General features: G+C 44.2%; 1 protein-coding gene, 1 long non-coding RNA gene and 1 pseudogene across 2 annotated transcripts; 1 reads left to right on the plus strand and 2 right to left on the minus strand.

Annotated features, from left to right (window-relative positions):
* Positions 1-3,770: 3,770 nt before the first annotated feature.
* On the minus strand, positions 3,771-5,358 carry LOC103655060 (uncharacterized). Its single transcript, XM_020551799.3, has 3 exons — positions 4,530-5,358; positions 4,338-4,420; positions 3,771-4,242 (listed from the first exon to the last, which is right to left on the minus strand). The coding sequence occupies exons 1-3, from the start codon at positions 4,645-4,647 to the stop codon at positions 4,105-4,107; spliced, it is 339 nt and encodes a 112-aa protein (XP_020407388.1). The 5' UTR covers positions 4,648-5,358; the 3' UTR covers positions 3,771-4,104.
* Positions 5,359-10,103: 4,745 nt separating this feature from the next.
* LOC103655061 (acidic leucine-rich nuclear phosphoprotein 32-related protein 2-like) lies at positions 10,104-10,781 on the minus strand (annotated as a pseudogene).
* A 5,216-nt stretch (positions 10,782-15,997) lies between these two features.
* On the plus strand, positions 15,998-16,890 carry LOC103652799 (uncharacterized). Its single transcript, XR_565076.2, has 2 exons — positions 15,998-16,141; positions 16,232-16,890. It is a non-coding gene; the product is annotated as an uncharacterized lncRNA (long non-coding RNA).
* The last annotated feature ends 1,723 nt before the right edge of the window (positions 16,891-18,613 follow it).

An 18,613-nucleotide genomic window follows, 5' to 3' on the forward strand; every position in this document is an offset into this window, starting at 1 on the left:
CCGAACCTCGGTAAAACAAATCATTGTGTCTCGCTCTTTATTCGCTCACGATTTGTTTTGCGCCCTCTCTCTCGGACTCATTTATATTTCTAACGCTAACCCGATTTGAAGTTGTGCTTAAGTTTATAAATTTCAGATTCGCCCTATTCACCCCCCTCTAGGCGACTTTCAGAAAGAGCTGTTGGAGAAGTCTTTAATTTGAAAGAGCCCTACTAAAATGGGCCTTAATCAGTGATCTTGTTGCGCCGTCGACTCGAGCTCGACGAGCTCGAGGATTCAAAGTCGTGTGTCTGTCTCTCTATCTCTCTTCTCCCCTCTTTCTTTTGTTATTTGTTCGTCCTTTCTTATTCCTCCCGATCAAAGTCTTCTCCGTCAACATCATTCATCGAGATAGGAGTTGATCCTTAAACTTCCTCCTCCAAGGAGGAGTAAAGTAATGCCCTTTTTATTTCTTCTTCCTATGGCAGATTTAAATACTAGCCTTAATTACAAGGGTTTGTGTCGGAAAGGAAAATCTCCGGCCGGGTGGCGGAATGCACCCGCCCTAAATTCTAAGATGAGGAGGGGGCCTAAGCATTTTTCCTGTCTGCTAGGTGGATTCAGGATGAACACAAGAACGCACAAAGGTTTAGTGTGGTTCAGGACGCCGGAGCGTAATACCCTACTCCACTGTGTGTTGTATTGAGTCTGTGAACTTGAGAACTTGTGAGTCTGCCTTGTGACGTTGTGTGCCTTCCCTTTTATAGCTCAAGGGAGGCACATACAAGGATGCTGAGCCCCGACATGTGGGTCCAGGAGCAAAATGGAAGGAATACATTATAGGAGTAACTAATGCAAGTAACGCCTAAGCAATCTCCAGGCGCCCTGATGTCCGCAGTCCACACAGTATTGATACGCGACGGCTGCTTCCTTGGTAGCGTACGAGTAATGATGAGCGTAGTGCATGCGACAGTATGGGCGTACCGTCTGCTAATGGAATGGACAGGCACGCCGCATGCGAAACGGACTGGTCGCCGCCTGCCAGCGGAATGGATAGGGCTCATTAAATGCGGAGGCGGCACATCGCCTGCCAGTGGAATGGACAGGGCTCAATAAATGCAGAGGCGGCACACCGCCTGCCAGTGGAATGGACAGGCGGCGCGCCTTATCTGCAATAAATACAGAGGCCGCGCAGCCCTGAGGTCCTACGTCAGGCTCTGCCCGTTGGCATATGTCACGTGCAGTAGGCCACGCGGCAGCATCGGGTCTCCGCCTGGGCGGGGAGCAGAAGCGTATACGATAAGGTCCGGATATGTGTCGACTCCGGACTCCCGCCTGACTTTGATTAAGGCCCGGGTATTCTCTGTCTCAGAATCTCGGGACCCTGCTGTGAGCGGCCCAGACCCCACACAAAGGGGTCTAGATCCCATCCGAGGGGTCCGGTTTGCTCACGTGGAGGTCCTAGACCATATCCGGAGGCCCGGATTGTATATGTAGGGGTCCAACACCCTCCCATGGGGGTCCGGACTCACTGACGATGCCTTGGAGTATATCACCTTCTCTGGTCACGTGGCGGCCCCGGAGCTGTCCACGTGGTGGGGTCGGGAGCTGTTGCTGGCTCAGAGTAGTCACCCGAAGCTGGGGCGAGTCACGGCCTGGCCTAACACACAGCTCCTTTAACACGCGGCTAAAGATAGCTGCGCCGGTACTGCGTCTTCATACAGTAGTAAGGGGTACCCTAGTTTTAGGGTACTGACAGTTTGAATGATAAAATATTTTTAAGAGATCTAAAGGATATTATGTAGCTCAAATATTGTATGAAACTTTGGAATGTAGTTGCATGTGCTATAAATTTAGTTTAGTTATATAGTTACAAATTTAAGTTGGTATGTTAATGTTTAGGCTAAATTTGGTTAGTGTCTTTATATTTTAGTTTGTTAGTAATAGTCATTAGATATATGTTTAATTTTAGTTTAGTTATTTTGCAGTATAGATTATATGTCTACATTACCTTGCCTACAACCTTCTTCCTTTGTCGCCCCTAGAAATTAGCGTTGAAATATTTCATGCACCATCTATGTAAAGACGAAAACCCCGTAAGGTTTTTCTCTTGTTACATTTAGTAGCCCGATGTGTCGGTTACAAATCACACATTTTCTGCGAGAGGTTCTAAGCACACGTTTAATTTGCGCAAAGGACCAACACACATGTTATAGGATGTGTGCTATGTCACTGGTGGAGGAGAGAAGTACTTCCCTCCAATGAATGAAACAATCTCAACATGGGTTATAGTAAGCCATCGTACATAATATTCTCGAACCCCTGTTGTACGATGTCTTCCAACTATCCCGACGAATCTCTAGGGCTAGCTGCTTTGCTCACCGAGCCTTTTCAACTCCAATAGTTATGTAAATTTTAGCTCTCTAAATCACATATTTAAGAAGTTGCTAAATGACTTTTGGAGTAAAAAATGTGAGTTCTACAATAGTTCTCTAAATATAGGTTGTAATTTTGTTTTGTATTTATTCACATAAAAAATAAGTCACAAAAACTATATAATGCAGTCAACATTTTTTTTAGGGAGTTGTTAAATGGTTGCCAAATGTAGAGAGAAAATGATGTTAGATGACAAGTTGTTAAATTTAGAAAGTTAATTTAGGGAACTGTTGGAGAATAGTTTTCATGTTAACTACCTAAATTATTGATTTAGGAAGTCTTTTAGAGAATAGTTTTCATGTGTACCCTTGTGAAGCCAACTATGGAACGAATTAACATCGTCATAGAAAATGTCGTTATATCCTCATCCATAACTAATAATGTTTTGTCTTCCCCTTATTTGGTAGACATATGTCTAGTTGTGTAAGAGTCTTTTATAACCTATAGAGGGGCGGGTCAATTGACCTTTTAAAAAACACTTGAAAATCTGTTAGCAGTAGGTGCAATGCAACATTAAACAGTCGTTGTTATCGGTTGTGAATCCTCAACTCAAGTGCTTAAATCATACATAGCATCCTAGCTAGAGGATATGTTATCTAGCGGTTTAAATCATGTTAGGGCTTGTTCGGTTTTATCTTAATCCATATAGATTGGAGGGAATTGAGTGGGTTTGAATTCATACTAAGTCAAAATGTCTACTAAAATTTTTCAATCCCGTCCAATCCATGTGGCGTAGAAATAACTGAACAAGCCCTTATTGAGTTTTTTTTTAGCTCCCCCTCAAGGTACTGCACATTGCAGTACAAAATTAATAGCCCAACTAATGTATGCCCGGCCATATTGGTATTGCTTGCTGCATGCAATCGCAATTGTACGTCTGAAATAATAAAGATGTTGCGGGAGAAAGGTTGGTTTGGTGGTGCGATCAAATTAAACGAAAGTAAGATCGATTTGTTGGTTCCATTTCCTTTCGACGACATCCCCAACCACACAACCATTATCTGTCTTATCACAAAAGTTGGGCGTCGATCGAGTGGCCATGAAGACCCTGTTTAGAAGTATAGTATTTTTGCAGTTTTGAAATAATATTATGGTATTTGATAATACTATAGTATTGAAATTTAAAAAGTGTTTGATTTGTTCAGGTAAAACACAATTTTAAATACCATAGTTTATCCAAAACCGCGGTAGTTTTGGAGTTTTTGAAACTCCACTCAGCAGGTTCTTCTCTCATTTCTATATATACTTTGTTTTTCCAATGAAATCAAACAAATCACGGTTTTGAGCAATATTGTAGTTTTACTGTGGTAAATTAATGCCGTAGTATTTGTATCATATACAATTATAAACTATAGTATCTTAAAACTATAATGTTTTAAAACTGCATTTCCAAACAAACAGGCCCTAATTCGTGCAGACTAGCTACTCACTCGAGCACAGTGCCATAGTATAGTATTCCGCCGTATGATTCGCTCCACGGATCACGGAGGCATGGTCCGACACGCGGCGACAGCGTACGCATATAGTAATAATATACAAGTACAAATACGATGTATAATCGTATAGCCGTACATACTATATAGCTACAGTAGCGAAACGCCCTGCATACGAAACTGCTGTGCGTGTGGAACCAAAAAAAAAAATCCAGAGAGGTGACTCGATCGATCGATCGTGGATCAAGATCGACGATCAGTTCCTCCGCTTCTGTGCCCACGGCGAGTGGCGGTCGTTGGCGCCGGAGCCAGGGTAGTCCTCCACCAGCTCCAGCTCCGTCCTCTTCCTCCCGACGGGCGCCGCCTCCGCAGCTACGGCGCCGCCGGCGGCCTCCTGAATGACGTACGAGAACGATGAAGTTGTCACTCCGATCCAGTAGAGTGTATTTAACTATTATTATACAGCTAGATCGATGAATTAGCCACCACCTGATGGTGTTGTGCGCCCGGCGACGACGACGGCGGCGGAGCCGCCACTCGGGTATCCTGCTGCTGCGCCGCCACCTCCAGTCCTGCTCGACGATCAGATTGTTTATAAGGTGCATGCGTGAGAAACTGGCTAATTAAGTAGCTACAGAAATCCTGGGAGCGAGACAACGACGACAACCACACCATACTTACCAGGAGGAAACGAGGCGTCGTCGGCGGCAGCAGCGGCACCTGTCGTCGGCGCGTGGATCATGAGGCAGCAGCACAAGGCCAGGGCGACGGCGACCACCGCCAGGCGTAGCCTCGCCATCTAGCTAGCTAGCCCTAGCTAGCTATAGCTCGCTCTGTCCGATCCGATCCGATCCGATCGATCCTACAGGCTTTCTTGAACAAACAAACAGTGTAGCTGCAGTCGTCCTTGCGCTAGAGCTGCTGCGGGCCACTCAGTCACTATGTTCGAGTACTGACTGCATCGATCGTCCAATATAATGGGGCCGGCCGGGTGGTCCGCTTGCATGGAGCTGGATGGATCCGGCGGCCCTAGCTCGGTCGGCGCGGCTATTTTTATAGCGACTTTGCTGTGGACAAATAAATTGTAGCTTATTTTTTTGCGGGACCTAGCCGTCGACAATGACTGTAGCTGCTATAGTGTCAATTGAGGCTTCTCAAGCAGCATCCACGCACGCACGATCATGATGAGTATCTGTAGCCCATCATCGCTATATATTTTAGCTCGGAAGAAGTGCTTGCTTACCACGCGCGCGGGGCGGGACGAGCTTTTCTATACGATCGACCTAGAAAAAGTATAACAACGAAGCATGGGTTGGTTAATTAGTTGTTTCTTCCTTTCCTTGCGCATTGGCAGGGGATCCGATCGAAAGACGCATGCAGGCGGCCGGTGATCGAGAACGACGACGGTGAGATCTGGGAGAGAAGACTGAATGAGATAAAAAACAAGCTGGAACACATTGGGGACGATCAGGACGAGGTCTCTGTCTCTTTCTTATCCACCAACCCACTACACAGCCCGCGCGTACCGGCTAGCTCTGAAAGAATATCGCACATATATATAGTGGATGCAGCACTCAAACAGCAGATAGGTTGTGCCCCTCCACGTACGGAACCTAATTTATTTACATTAACTTATCTCTCAACAAGTAAATTAAAACAGTACGTCCTTGTATACACACACACACACTGAATTGCAGCAGTAGTTCTGAAAGAGTTGATCGAGGCTTAAACAAGTGCTGCATGTAGTGCAGTGGTGTGCCCACTGATGAATTAATTGCGTCTACAGCTTTTGATGACTCACACAGCCCTCACAGTCACAGGCACTAGCAAGAGCATGCAACATATCTTGTGTGCATACTACTTCGTCTAGCAGCAGCAGCAGCAGCAATGGATTGTTTTAGACTTGGTCCAGACGTGAGAGCGAGACAGTCTCCGACTCTCCGTGTGCTATGAGGTCGTCATTTCTCTGAAAAAACAAGGATGAGTTGACGACAGACCTTGGCCGAGTTGACACACGCGCTTTCTTTGCCGCTCGAGCTGTAACAAGCAGGCAGTCGGCACTCGGCAGACGACGCTCTCATTCTCGTGAGCGAAATAAAAAAAAATGAATGGCAAGGTGATGTCGGCCGGCCAGGACGAGACAAGCATCCAGACGACGTAAAGAGAGTATGCAAATAAGAAATAACACTGCAAGGATCAGGTCAATCTTTACCCTTGCTTCTACACTTTGTTTTCAGGTCTCCAAGTCTTCTTGCGACAAAAATACCACCTCAGTAGTTTGTCAGGTCCGGTCCATAGACCGTAGCCTTATTGCATTGGTCCATCTTAACAAACAAGTACGGGTCTCCCTAAAATTTCTTGACAAATTGTTTCCCAGGGGTACGTCCATGAAATATCCATACACGTATTTCAATTAGGACGATATATGGGAAAGTACATAGGAATGGAAAATTATATACATTCAGAACATCACCAAAGGCCTATATGGGAAAGTTCTCCCATTCAAAATAAAGTCGCTAAAAACAGTTCCAAACATGTTTTCAATTTCCAACACGAGAAAGCCGGCTTTGAGAAAAGATGCTCGTTAGAATAAGGTCTTTGGTTTGGCTTCTGGTTTTTGGAAGGTAGAAGCCATGACCAAAAGTCAAACAGAACACATCCTAATAAGTTAACTATCTCTGTAAATTCTATTTAGGCTTGCAGTTTTTATAAGAGAACCACCATTATACATTCACTAGGTGTGTGCCCGTGCGTTGCAACGGAAACATATAATACCATTGATAACTTATGTAAGCTGGGGATGAGCATCGACGCATATATTTGACCGGATCTTTTTCTTCCTTGGGGATCTGGGAGTATTGCAACGGGAACATATAATACCATTGGTAACTTATTTATCGATTTAGGTTATTGTTTAGTAATGCTATCAAGATTCAACTAAACAATCATAACAAATATCAAAGTCTGCCATTTCGAACAACCAAATTTTGGCCCAATGTCACTGTTAATCAAAATAGGCAAATCCTAAGTTGGTATTACAGGATATGATGATGTACCATGGTCTACATAGAGGATATGATGATGCCTTTTCTAGCAGTTTTTAGGCTCCTTGGTCATCGAGGAGCGAGCAAGCAACGCTTCATTGCCGGCCTGAATTATAGTTTCTGTAAACACGGTGCACTCGACCACGTAAACTCAAAAAATGGGAGGTAGAAGTCTGGAAAGGTGCTAACTGACCAACCTGCTGAAAGGCACAAGTGACCTGTTGAAGACTCCCGCAACAGTAACCTACAAAAGAATGTAGCAGACATTACAACAAGCAACTGGTAATAGTTTGTGATGAGCTCATGTATAAAAAAGAGAATAAAAAAGACAGTTTCAGAATCGATGGTGTTGTTTAGTGGCACGCACGCTTCATTCCGTCATTTGCTAACACACACTTGATCCATTCACCAAAAATATTCAGCACCAAAATCTTGAAAAGAATCTCCACTATTCCTAAGCTATCCACATAATAAGTGTTCGGTTTCTTTAAATCATTATACTTACACTTGTACCTATATCTGAATGAGAAATCATCATGGCCGAGTAAAGTCTATTTGATTATAAACTATCACAAAAATCAGATTTACATCCCTCGTGGCTGATTTGATTTACCTCCCTCGTGGAGGATGTGGTGCCACTCTGACGCCTGATATAGTGCCACTTCAGCTAAAACTGTTTAGGAAATAAATGGGTCACCGCCGAAAGTTAAGGAAATCTAATTTCCAGCTGAATGAGACAAATTGAAATTACACAATAGTTAAAAAAATTAAAGAACCAAGCTGAACATGTGTGCAGCTCTAGATGCAGGCATTTGGCTGCAAGGAAAGCCCACCTCCACGACAACCACAAACATAGCTATTACACTGTTATTTTTCAAGTAGAAATTCGACTACAATTGTCACAGATTTATTCAGAATAGGCAGTAGCATCCTACAATAGTTAATCGCTTGTACCACTCATCTAGATTATTTATCGTTGTAATCATTTTTGTATGGTTAGATTGTTTACTCCACTACATAGATGTCGGAAAAGCTGCAAGTACTCTAGCATATATTGCTAGCTACTACTTTTTTGTGCGGTGGCTAAACTTCGACGTTTAAATTTGGTGAAACAACTTAATGTTGTCTCAGAATAAAAATTAGTGAATGCTCACAACCTTCCATACGCCAATGTAGTAACAAGAACCCAATCATATATGGACCTAGAATCAACACAATTAAGCATCTACACCACTACCAGATCAGATCATACAAAGAAATGGCTCAGAATCTCCATTCCTGCCACTACAAAAACAAATAGATAGCTGCTTGGGCTTGTACTATAAATCCATATCAAACAACATCAATAGATAACTGCCATTCTATATTAAAACATCCCAATTCCTAGAATGGAACAAACAAAAGATGTGGTCGTGTAGTAAATGTAAGTAAAAGGGATACCTGCTTGTTTATCTCGACGTCGATGTCACATTTGGTGTTCCTGACGCGACTGGTGTGGCCATGGTAGAACATGTGTGGCATCCCCTTGTGGACGGTGCTGTTCACCTTGACGTCGACGTAATCGATGATCTTGTAGGTTCGAGAGGAGGCCGGCGAATTATTCCATTTATTTTAAGGAGGTTCTTCATCTTAAAAACTGATTGAGAGAACATTCATAAAAGAAGACAATTAAAATATATATAGCATTTAATATATACTGAAATCTGCATATATAGTGGCAGCAAAATGTTGTTCTGCATTCCACAGGATGGTTAAGATTCCAAATGAACAGATGACTGCATAAGCTGATGGATGGGTGGTGAACAATTGCCCATCAGTGTCAAAACCAGAAACCAGCTGGGAATTACCTGACCAATTACATGACCCCCTGCCTCACATCCCTGATCAATGATCCCATCTACACCGGCTTCTTTAGCTTTAGCTGCCTCCTCAAGGCTGTCGACCTGTTCAGATATCAACCGATGGGCATCAGAAGTTTAGATAAACATCAGAAGTTTAGGTAAAATGAAAGATATTGCACATGGGAGGGAGGGGGAAACATCCCCATGGCCAACCTGCATGGACAGGAGAGGAATGGGGAATATATCCCATGGCCAACCCACGCGGCAACGTCCATCATATTGGATTATACTTTATACTTCAGAGCAGATGGATGTACAGAAAACACCACCACCACGACACTCGAAACTGATCTACAGACTACATGTCAGCTTACGGCTAGGTAAACACGATGCTTCAGTTTAAAAGATTAACAAAAAATGGCAACAGATAGGCCATACTTGTGAGCCTGATCTCATCTAGACTTTTGTTGTCTATGAGGCAGTGTCATGAGTGGAAAGAAGGTACTACCTGGCAGCAGCGCCTTCAATACTTCATCTGTGTACTCCACCGCGCTCGCTGTTGTGGTCACAGACGACTTCAAGTTGGGCATGATGATGTCCCTCCCCCTTGCCCCGCTCTTGGTCGCGCAATCCCAGGAACCATCCATCGCCGCCCCACCATCATCGCCCGCTCCCGAGCTCATGCCCATGCTCTCTGTCGCGGGATCCCAGGAACTATCCATCTCCGCCTTAATTGACGCAAGGTTTTCACGCAACTGCTCAACCTTACCAGCATAGATCTCCTGCATGCGAGTCTCACGAGCTGCACAAGCATCAACGGTGGCCCGCAGACCAGAGAACTGGACGCGCGCGGACTCCTTGAGGTACTCAACGGCCAGGCGGAGTTGGCGGTAGTGCGCACCAAAGAGATGGTGCCAGCGCTCGAGCGCCTGGACGACGGCATTCCGGAGTAAGACAGCGGACGTGGTCGGCGGCGGGAGGGGGTTTGCTCAGCGGAACCCGACGGCGAGCGGGAGGAAGCCGTCGAGCGAGTCAGCAAGGAGGGAGCGGAAGAGCTTGGAGCGCATGAAGAGCTCGTCGGCGATGCTGAAGGCGAGGAGCTGCACCTGCAGCGAGAAGGGAGGGGATCAGAGCGTTAGGGTTCGATGAAATTGGGAGATTGGAGCAGGGGAAGAGGCTTACGCACGTGGGAGTGGGGCTTGGACATGAGGGACAGGATGAGGCAGAACGCGTCCTGGATGGCGGCATCGGAGGCACGGGCCGAATATTTTATGGCGCGGAGGAGCACCGGGTCGACGGCGTGCGCCGTGGTGGAGGTGGCGCGCTCGATTAGGGACGCCATGGAGGAATGCGCCGCTGCCGAGGGAGATTTAGAGCAAAATCATCACCTCCTCATCCTCCCATTCACCATCCTCGCCATCTTGTTCATCCCCTTCCTCTCCATCACCCTCTTTTCCCTCCTCCGAGGGAGACACCTCTCCCCATCCTTCTCCCTCATCCCCCTCCTCGTTGTCCTCCTTCTCCCTCATCCTCCTCCTCGTTCTCCAAACGCTCGTTGCCCTCAGCGTCGGCGCCATCGAGATGCTTCAAGATGGGAATCAGCGCGAAGACCTTCTACCTGTACCCCTTGACTTTGGTGACGGGGCACTGGTACAGGTCGAGCAACTCGACTCCAACCCCGGTGAGTGGCGCGAGCTCCTCGACTTCGGCGAACGAGTTGTTACCTAGATCGAGGTGGCGCAGCGTGGCACCGCAGGCCTCCGCGACAGCAGCGAGCGCAGCGAGCCCCGAGAGACGGTTGTCGGGGAAGGAGAGGCGCCAAAGCGCCGGGAGACGGGCAGGCCCGTGAGAGAGGAGAGGGCAGCCCCCGTGACGGAGAACTCCTCGAGGGAAGCGGCGAAGCGCCCGATGAGTGCGGCGGAGGGGAGGCGGCCCATGGAGGACTTGACGGCGCTGTCGAGAGTGAGGATCTTGGGTGCGGAGGTGGCCTTGGTGGCGGCGGAGATGGCGCGCTCCCACGTCGCGTCTTCCTCGTCGGCGGCGGCCATCGCTGCTGCAGAGGGGTAGGATGTCGGGCGCGGGAGCGATGATGGCTGGGCGTCGGCGGAGAATTTCCTAGGATTGCGCAGGGATCACCGCGCCGATGGAAGGTATGCCATGCGCGAGAATGTCGGGGCGGGCAGAACAGCCGGGGTGTGGACGCCTACATTAGGCACTTAAGTAGTAGTAGAGATTTACTGCTGGTTGTTGATCGAGCCAGCATATTTTATACTATTAGCGTCTGCTCCTTACAAGCCTTCGGTAAAATAAAATCGCCACCACAAGAGAAATCGTTTCTGTAACTAGTAGCGGCTCCCGGATGAACGAGACTTCCATATATTTCATTGGACTGCATGTGTCACAAACAGTTATAATAGTTGAAAGCCTACTTCGTTCCAAATTATAAAACTTTTTAGCCTTCTCACGTAAAATAAAATGGGTTAACATAAGTCGAGCTTACAATTGCAGGATGAAAATTGCCTCTTAGACCCTCTTCGGTTACAGTGGGATTAGAGGAAATTGAGTGTATTAAATCCTTTCTATTCAAAATTAAATAGAGTGGGATTTGATCCCCTCCGATCTCCCTCAATCAACCTCCAACCGAACAAGCCCTTAGGGCTTGTTCGTTTCTGCAGGAACACACCAAGAATTATTCCTGTTGATCAAAACTTATACAAATTAGAGAAGCAATCCGGCTTGAAACAGTTCCGGTACTCCATTCCATAACAACCGAACGGGCCCTTAGGAGGATTTAATCTCCCTCGATTCCTTTCGATCCAGACGCAATTGAACAAGCTTTTAATGGGCCTGAGAAAACAAAATATCTTGGCTTTGATGGTTGAGCGCACTCTTGTGTGGTATCTGAGCCCAATGAGTACATTGGACTAAGGTAATGGTTCAAAGGTAAATATATATAGGACGTGTATGATATGGCTCTGTTTCACTCTCTCTACTCTAAAACTCTGAGTAGAGCATCTCTGAAATTAGATTGTTTTCTTATAACCAGTGACAGTCACGGGTAAATAACTCCAAACTACATATCTAGATTGCTTTTTAGAGATTTCGGAGCAACAAAAGAGGTACTCCAAAATTTTGTATTACAACTCCAAAAACTCCATGGATTTTATAACTCTGGAGTTAGAGTGTTTGATAGCCTCTGGCAAGCTCCTCCTTGGAGTTTTACTCTGGAGTTAGAGTGTTTGGCAGCCTGATCTGGCTAGCTCCTCCTTAGAGTTTTGCTCTGGAGTCATGCCGAACACGCCCATAATTGACTTCCCCCCACAGTTTTTTTTTGAAATAGCGTTATTTGCAGCCGAAGAACACAAACTTGCGCATTTTCTCTAGAACATTGTGATCCTAAGGAAAATAAATAGTTCATACTCCATGCGTCTTCCACAACATCATCTTAGAGCCCACACCTACCTTCTCTTCAAACTAGAAGAACATACTAACAGTAGCACCTAGTGCTTACTCTAAGGATCGATATTTCTGGCTAATCACAAGAACATGCGGAAAATTGGAGAGTACAGGGCTACATACTGAATGCGAACACACAAGCGAGAGGGTGTATCTAGCAGAGCACGCATGCGAAGTCACATATAAACCCCAGGAGGAGAGAAAAACTGTAGATTTGGGATATACAGAGGCTGAGTGCTCATTTTCTATGTCTTAATCCGTGCTCTACGGAAGGGTGAACAGTTGACTGCAAATCAGAGCAGATCCGAAGGGGGGCTAAGCCCCCTACATCTATGTAACTCTAGTGAAAAAAGAGGTGGAGGGTAGAGGAGAAGGGAGGAGGAATAAGAAGAGAGAAAAATAATCTCTCTACTAGCTTATGCTACATACACCACTAGTCATTACAAAATCAGCACTCCTTTAGCCCATTGCTGGATATGCCACTGCTGGGAACGCGGAAAATGCGCATGCGAGGCCATTTATCTCAAGGACTTCTAAATGAGAAAAAACATGTACCAGCCATGAGAGAGTGAGTTAGGAGATATTTAGTTCCCTTAACTAAAGATTAGTTCGTGTTATATCAAATGTTTGAATATCAATTATGAGTATTATATATAGGCTTTGATTAGATTTAATAAATTTGTCTCGTCTTTTAGTCTTTATCTGTGTAATTAGTTTTATAACTAGTCTATATTTAATTAGTTGGGTAGAACCAAACACACCCTAGAAATGTTGTTTTTGTAGTCAGAATGAGACTATTCAACATATTTTTTATTGTTACCTTATCAGGAATATTTGGAGTATTATTTACCTTGCTTTAAATATAGAGACCCATCAATATTAACCATATAATTGAGAATTGGGCTACTAACAAGAGAATAGCACATCGGAAAAAACTCCTAATTGGAGTGGCGGCAATGTTTTGGTCTATTTGGTTGTGCCGCAATGATGCGGCCTTTAATTTTAAACCAATACTATCAATTTTGCATGTTATTTTTAGGGGGACGTATTGGCTTAGACTATGGAGATTATTGCAGAAACAAGAAGCTCACAAAGAGATTCTTGTGTTATGTCAAGCCTTAAAGATGGTGGTAAAACATGGATGGAGGTTTAATGCGAGATTAAAGGACGAGGCCAAGTTCTTTTCAAGAATGTTCTTTTTTAATGATGCATGTTTTATTAATTTTTAAACTGTAATACCGTATGTAGGAAACTACAAAAGGCTGGAATATTTTTTGTTTCCATTATAAAAAAACACACCCTAGAAAGTTGTCCACTCCTGACTTTCCAGGAAGTTTCCAGGATCAGCGTGAAGAAGGTTACAAGAGCAAGACCAAGACTCTGAATGTGTCAATCACCATCATCTTGCTGTTCACACGTATTTTCAAAGAGGAAACATCTTGTCATCTGCTTGGATGTTTCAGATTAATTCTGTTGAAACAACAAACAACAAGAGATCAAGATGACCTTCACTTTGTTTCAGAAAGAATGAGAGACGGCCTCACATTCCTATATAATCTCCCGTGCTACATTTCCCTTCTCCAATTCAATTTTCTGACCTTCACTTCCATTTTTCTGACAGCGACTTACTCTAACCAAAGAAGAACAACCTTCAGAGCCCAAAAGCTTACGAGGTAACAGCAATGGAGAATTCGTCGTCCGCTGCAGCATGCCACTGTTTGGTTCTCCAAGAGCCATGCGGCATCAACCTCTTCCTCAAATTCCTCACCTGGTCCGTCTCAGTGTTCCAGATTCTCCTCCCCTGCTCATGCAAACCCTGCAACTGCAACTGCAGCTGCAGCTGCAACCAAGGCTCTGCCGAGAAGGTGATACAGACACCGGTTATTACCACGGCAGACAAAGAAGTAACAGAGACAAGGAACAAAGATCAAGATGATGAGACGGCGCTGGCACAAGAAGATATCAAAACGGTAATGAGAAACATAGGGTTTAATTTGGACCAACCAGAGAACGGCATGGCCATTGGCGATGATTCTGTAGCTCGGGTTTTCGACGAGGACGAGCCGAGCCTGCAGGAGGTATGGCAGGCATTCTCGGTGTTCGATCACAACAATGATGGGTACTTCGACGCATCAGATTTGCAGCGGGTGCTCGGGAGTCTAGGATTAAGAGAAGGTCTAGGGATGGATGAGTGCGAGCAGATGATCGCCAAGTATGACACGAACAAGGACGGGAGGATAGATGTTGCGGAGTTCACCAGGGTTTTGGAGTCTGCTGGCATTTGCTAAACTAATTTGTTTGTTTGTGTTTGTGTGTGTTTGCTTTACCCGACCGCGCGTGTTCGACCAGCAGCAAGGACATGATACTAACAGGATGCTGAGATTTGGTCTGGAAGAGTAACAGTGTTAGTGTATTCAGAGGACCCTCCGTTTCTCCACTAGCTAGTTTGCGCGTGGCGCATATGGCTAGGCTCCTGGTCTTTCACTAACACCGGTTGAGCACTGCCTATATACATTTTTGTAGTAACACTTCCGGATCGATCAATCAAGCTATTTTTTTGTATTATTTTCTAGTGTCAGGCACATCACTGATCACACATGAATCTACACCACAAAACTATGAACAAACTAGGACATAGTCCAACTAGATTACAGACGACACTAGAGAGCTTATTTCGGAATTAACAATTCACCCCTTAATCTTGTTGGACACGAACTACTCCCAGCAATATCAACCAACTGATTTCAGTTCCCACATGATCTACATCAACAACCCTTTCTCAATACAGTCACAGACGTAGTGATACTGTCAGTATATCAACTTATTTCTCCCAAAATATTAGGACCGGCTCTGGCAGAAGCGGTCTGTTTCTGCTTAAATCTGTGAAAAAGTTAGGTCCTAAGTTTTAATCATAAGAAGTATGAGATCAAGATAAATAATGTTGGGTTGATTTTTATTGACAGTGGTCCACCTGAACTAAAAACAAATTGTGGCTAACTCAATGGCTGCGCCATATATGAGGCAAGTTTATTTATAATGGCTATCTGCATGTGGTTCTACTATTACTCAATTTACGTAACCTTGGGAGAGCAATGGAATGGATAACTAAATTAATTATATTATAAACTTTAACATGAAGAACCAATATACTTCAGAAATTCTAAAAGCTAGAGAGTAAAAAAAAAAAGAAACAAAAAACGAATTCAAGTCACCACATACTTTGCATAATGGGTGATAAAAGTAGAGTCTAACAATACTGTACATCACACACTTTACTATGCTGCGACATGGATTCATATTGATCTGTTATCCTAGAAGTTATTCGTTTTGACTTGCAGATTTCCAAGCATTTCTTTAGGTACTTCTTGGTTGATGCTATGATCAAGTTTAGACTGTCAGGGCGGAACGACGATGCTTTCATAAATTCTTGCATGCATATGTACCGAAAATGTCAAAACATACATGAGTAAGTGGAGTAACTCATCAATATGATTTGATTCCATATGGTGAAATTCAGGAGAGGGCACACTCTGACAATTTACATCACTTGTTTTTTGTGCTCTCGGAAAATCAAATGACATTGTATGATCTGGCCCTAAAATCTTTTGCCTTTATGGACTCGAGTACAAAAGGGTACAAGTAGCAGCTCGGAGATGTAAATGGCACTTGCACATGTTCACATTTAACATGTCTAGTACAGAAATGTTGAATGATGGAGCCACGTCTAGTGCACTGAAAGCCTATGTTTCGTAACACAACTGTGGCATGGAGAGACGTTATATATAGAGAGAAAATGCTTGTTACTTCCATTCTTGCACCCGCCGGAGCCCTTAGTACGTAGTATCGAAACCGACAACCATACAATGTTCAGAAATCGCTGGGTTCTTGTGATATATTTATATATAGAGAGCAGTAGAGCACTGGGCATGGGAGGTATCAGGAAATTTGTCTGGTAAGTATTATACATGTCCTCTCTAAACTTCCGTCATCAAATGGTTTAGTTAGTATAACTATTTCTCAATGAACTTGCCAACAATTTTAGCTGCAGAAGGTTCTGTCCGAGGAGTGCCTACTCCAGTGCATTCCACACGCCGAAGTTCCACACTTGTGTAGCAGGCTGCCCCGAAGACTGATCCCCAAACCTAGAGACACAAATCAGTCTTGAAGCCTCGGGCATGTTGGCACCGGCTGCATGAATTCACAACTCAAGTCAATCGGAAAAACACTCGGAACACGGATTCACGACGCCGCTCGCCACGAACGGAATACTTGCGAGCTCACGAGCGCTAACCTGTAGCTTTTCTGTTGTGACAGGTTTGATTATTTCGATGTTGCACATTGTGTAAGACCCCACGATCCCCACTATTTCTCTTCAAGATGCATCGTGCTCGCCTAAAGCGCGAGAACAGTTTTGTGCACGACATGGCGGTGACTACACACACCTGGCGCAACGACTTGTTTGCTGAGTATGGGGTGGAAGCCCCACCTATCCCACGTAGCTTTTATTTTAAGTTTTGATCCGATGATAGATCTATGCTCTTGTTGGTTTTGCTACCTGTACTTCTTGGTTTTGCTCTGAGTCTTGGTTTTCTTGAGGAACTCTCCAGGTTTTGCTAAGATCTTTCTCACCCTCCTTATCATTGCTGAATAATGAAACTGTACTCAGCCACCGAATGAATGAGCAGTGACTCATTAGACCATCATCACATTGTCCGTTAAATGAGTTCCTTGATGTATGTATAGACAACTGGTTCTTCTCCGAATAATACAGGAGAGATCATAGTTTAGTGGTGCTATCAAGAATCAACTCAACAATTATAACAAATGTCAGTCTGTCATTTCGAACAACCAAAAAAGTTGCGACATTAGTGCAGCACCAATCCTCTCTTTAGCGTGTGTATGTCTTTGTGCTCGCCGCGGTCTTCTCCATTCGCCGCCGCTGACCGTGTCAAGCCAGGGAACGCCTGGATCCAACAACAACTACCCCAGGGCCATATGCTGTAACATTGTGTCTGACAGCCAGATTGAAAAGGTCGATGCCGTCCTGAATCAGAATAAGTGCTAGCTGCAATGGTTGTAGAGATGCATTTCCTTTGAAATGTCCCATCAAAAGTAAACAACACCCTCAAAATCTCTCGGGTGCCTTTTGGATTGTTGATGTTGCCCGACATGTCTAGGCTTGAAGAATTCCTAAGATTAAACTAGTGCAGGATAACAGTCCATATCAGTTTAGTGAAGAGTCACACTTTACCAAGATGCTTCTGGATACGGTATGCACAAGCGACAAATAGGATTATTCAGAAGCATGTTTGAAAATTTCTTAATATTCCAAGGGTGGAATACACTTATCGACCAGAACTTAGCAGATTACCCAAAGTTTACACATATGTATAGACTGTACTGTTCGCAAATTACGGTTTAAATATAGGTACGAGAATGAGTAATCTGAGATTTATGGATTGCCGTTTAGGCTGTTGGGTAAGAAAAATCTTTTCATGTTTCTTTTCGCATATATCGCATATATGCAAGGCAAACAATAGAGAGTGCATGATAGAAGTTCAGTAACCCATCAATTCAGTTTGTCCTCCATTTGTCGCGCACTGCCGTATGGTGAAGTTCAAGGGAGCTGCAAGCTTTTACTCAGCAATTGAGTAGCATCCGTACATGAGGACAGACGAACAGGGATTGCACTGCAAAAACAGAGTGCCATACGTGACAACTACCCTATCTTATCCCGTATTTTAAACTTTACTTTGTAAACAGTGTTATCTACCATACAAATCCCCTATTTTACGCGATCTGCTATAATAGAGGTCGCTTTTGTGCTGGTAGCACATACATAGGTGTATCATGTCCCAAATTGTTTTTCCTTTGATTTCTGGACTCGAGTACAAAATAGTAGCCGGAAGATGTAAATGGAACATGTACAAAGTTCAAATTTAACATTTGTACTAGCGTGGCAAAGTTGGATAATGGAGGCACGTGATGCATTGAAGGCCTCTATTTGGTAATACAATACTAGTTAGCCAGGATCCACATTTTATAATGGACTAATGTTAGCTTTCTTTATATAGGACAAAATCAGATGAAAACTGTTCTCTGAAAAATAGTACAGTAGAGTATGTCGATAACTTGTGTGTTTCCTTATAATCAAAGTCACTGGCATAGCAGAGTTTCAGAGATCCATGTGTTTTATTGAAGGTAGCGTATAATCTTTGTTCATGCATTCAGAGATCCATGTGTTTTATTGGAGGTAGCATACAAATACAATCTTTGTTCATGCATTGATAACTACAGTCTGAATAGAGACCCTAAAACAAAACTGACAAGTAAAATATTTGATGGCCACATTGGTTTATATGAGTTTTTGTTTGCCTTGGACAAACAGACTGTTTCTTTGTACTCCCTCCGTTATTTGTCGCTG

This window comes from Zea mays, chromosome 4 (genome assembly GCF_902167145.1).
Source record: "Zea mays cultivar B73 chromosome 4, Zm-B73-REFERENCE-NAM-5.0, whole genome shotgun sequence".
NCBI classification, from domain to species: domain Eukaryota; kingdom Viridiplantae; phylum Streptophyta; class Magnoliopsida; order Poales; family Poaceae; genus Zea; species Zea mays.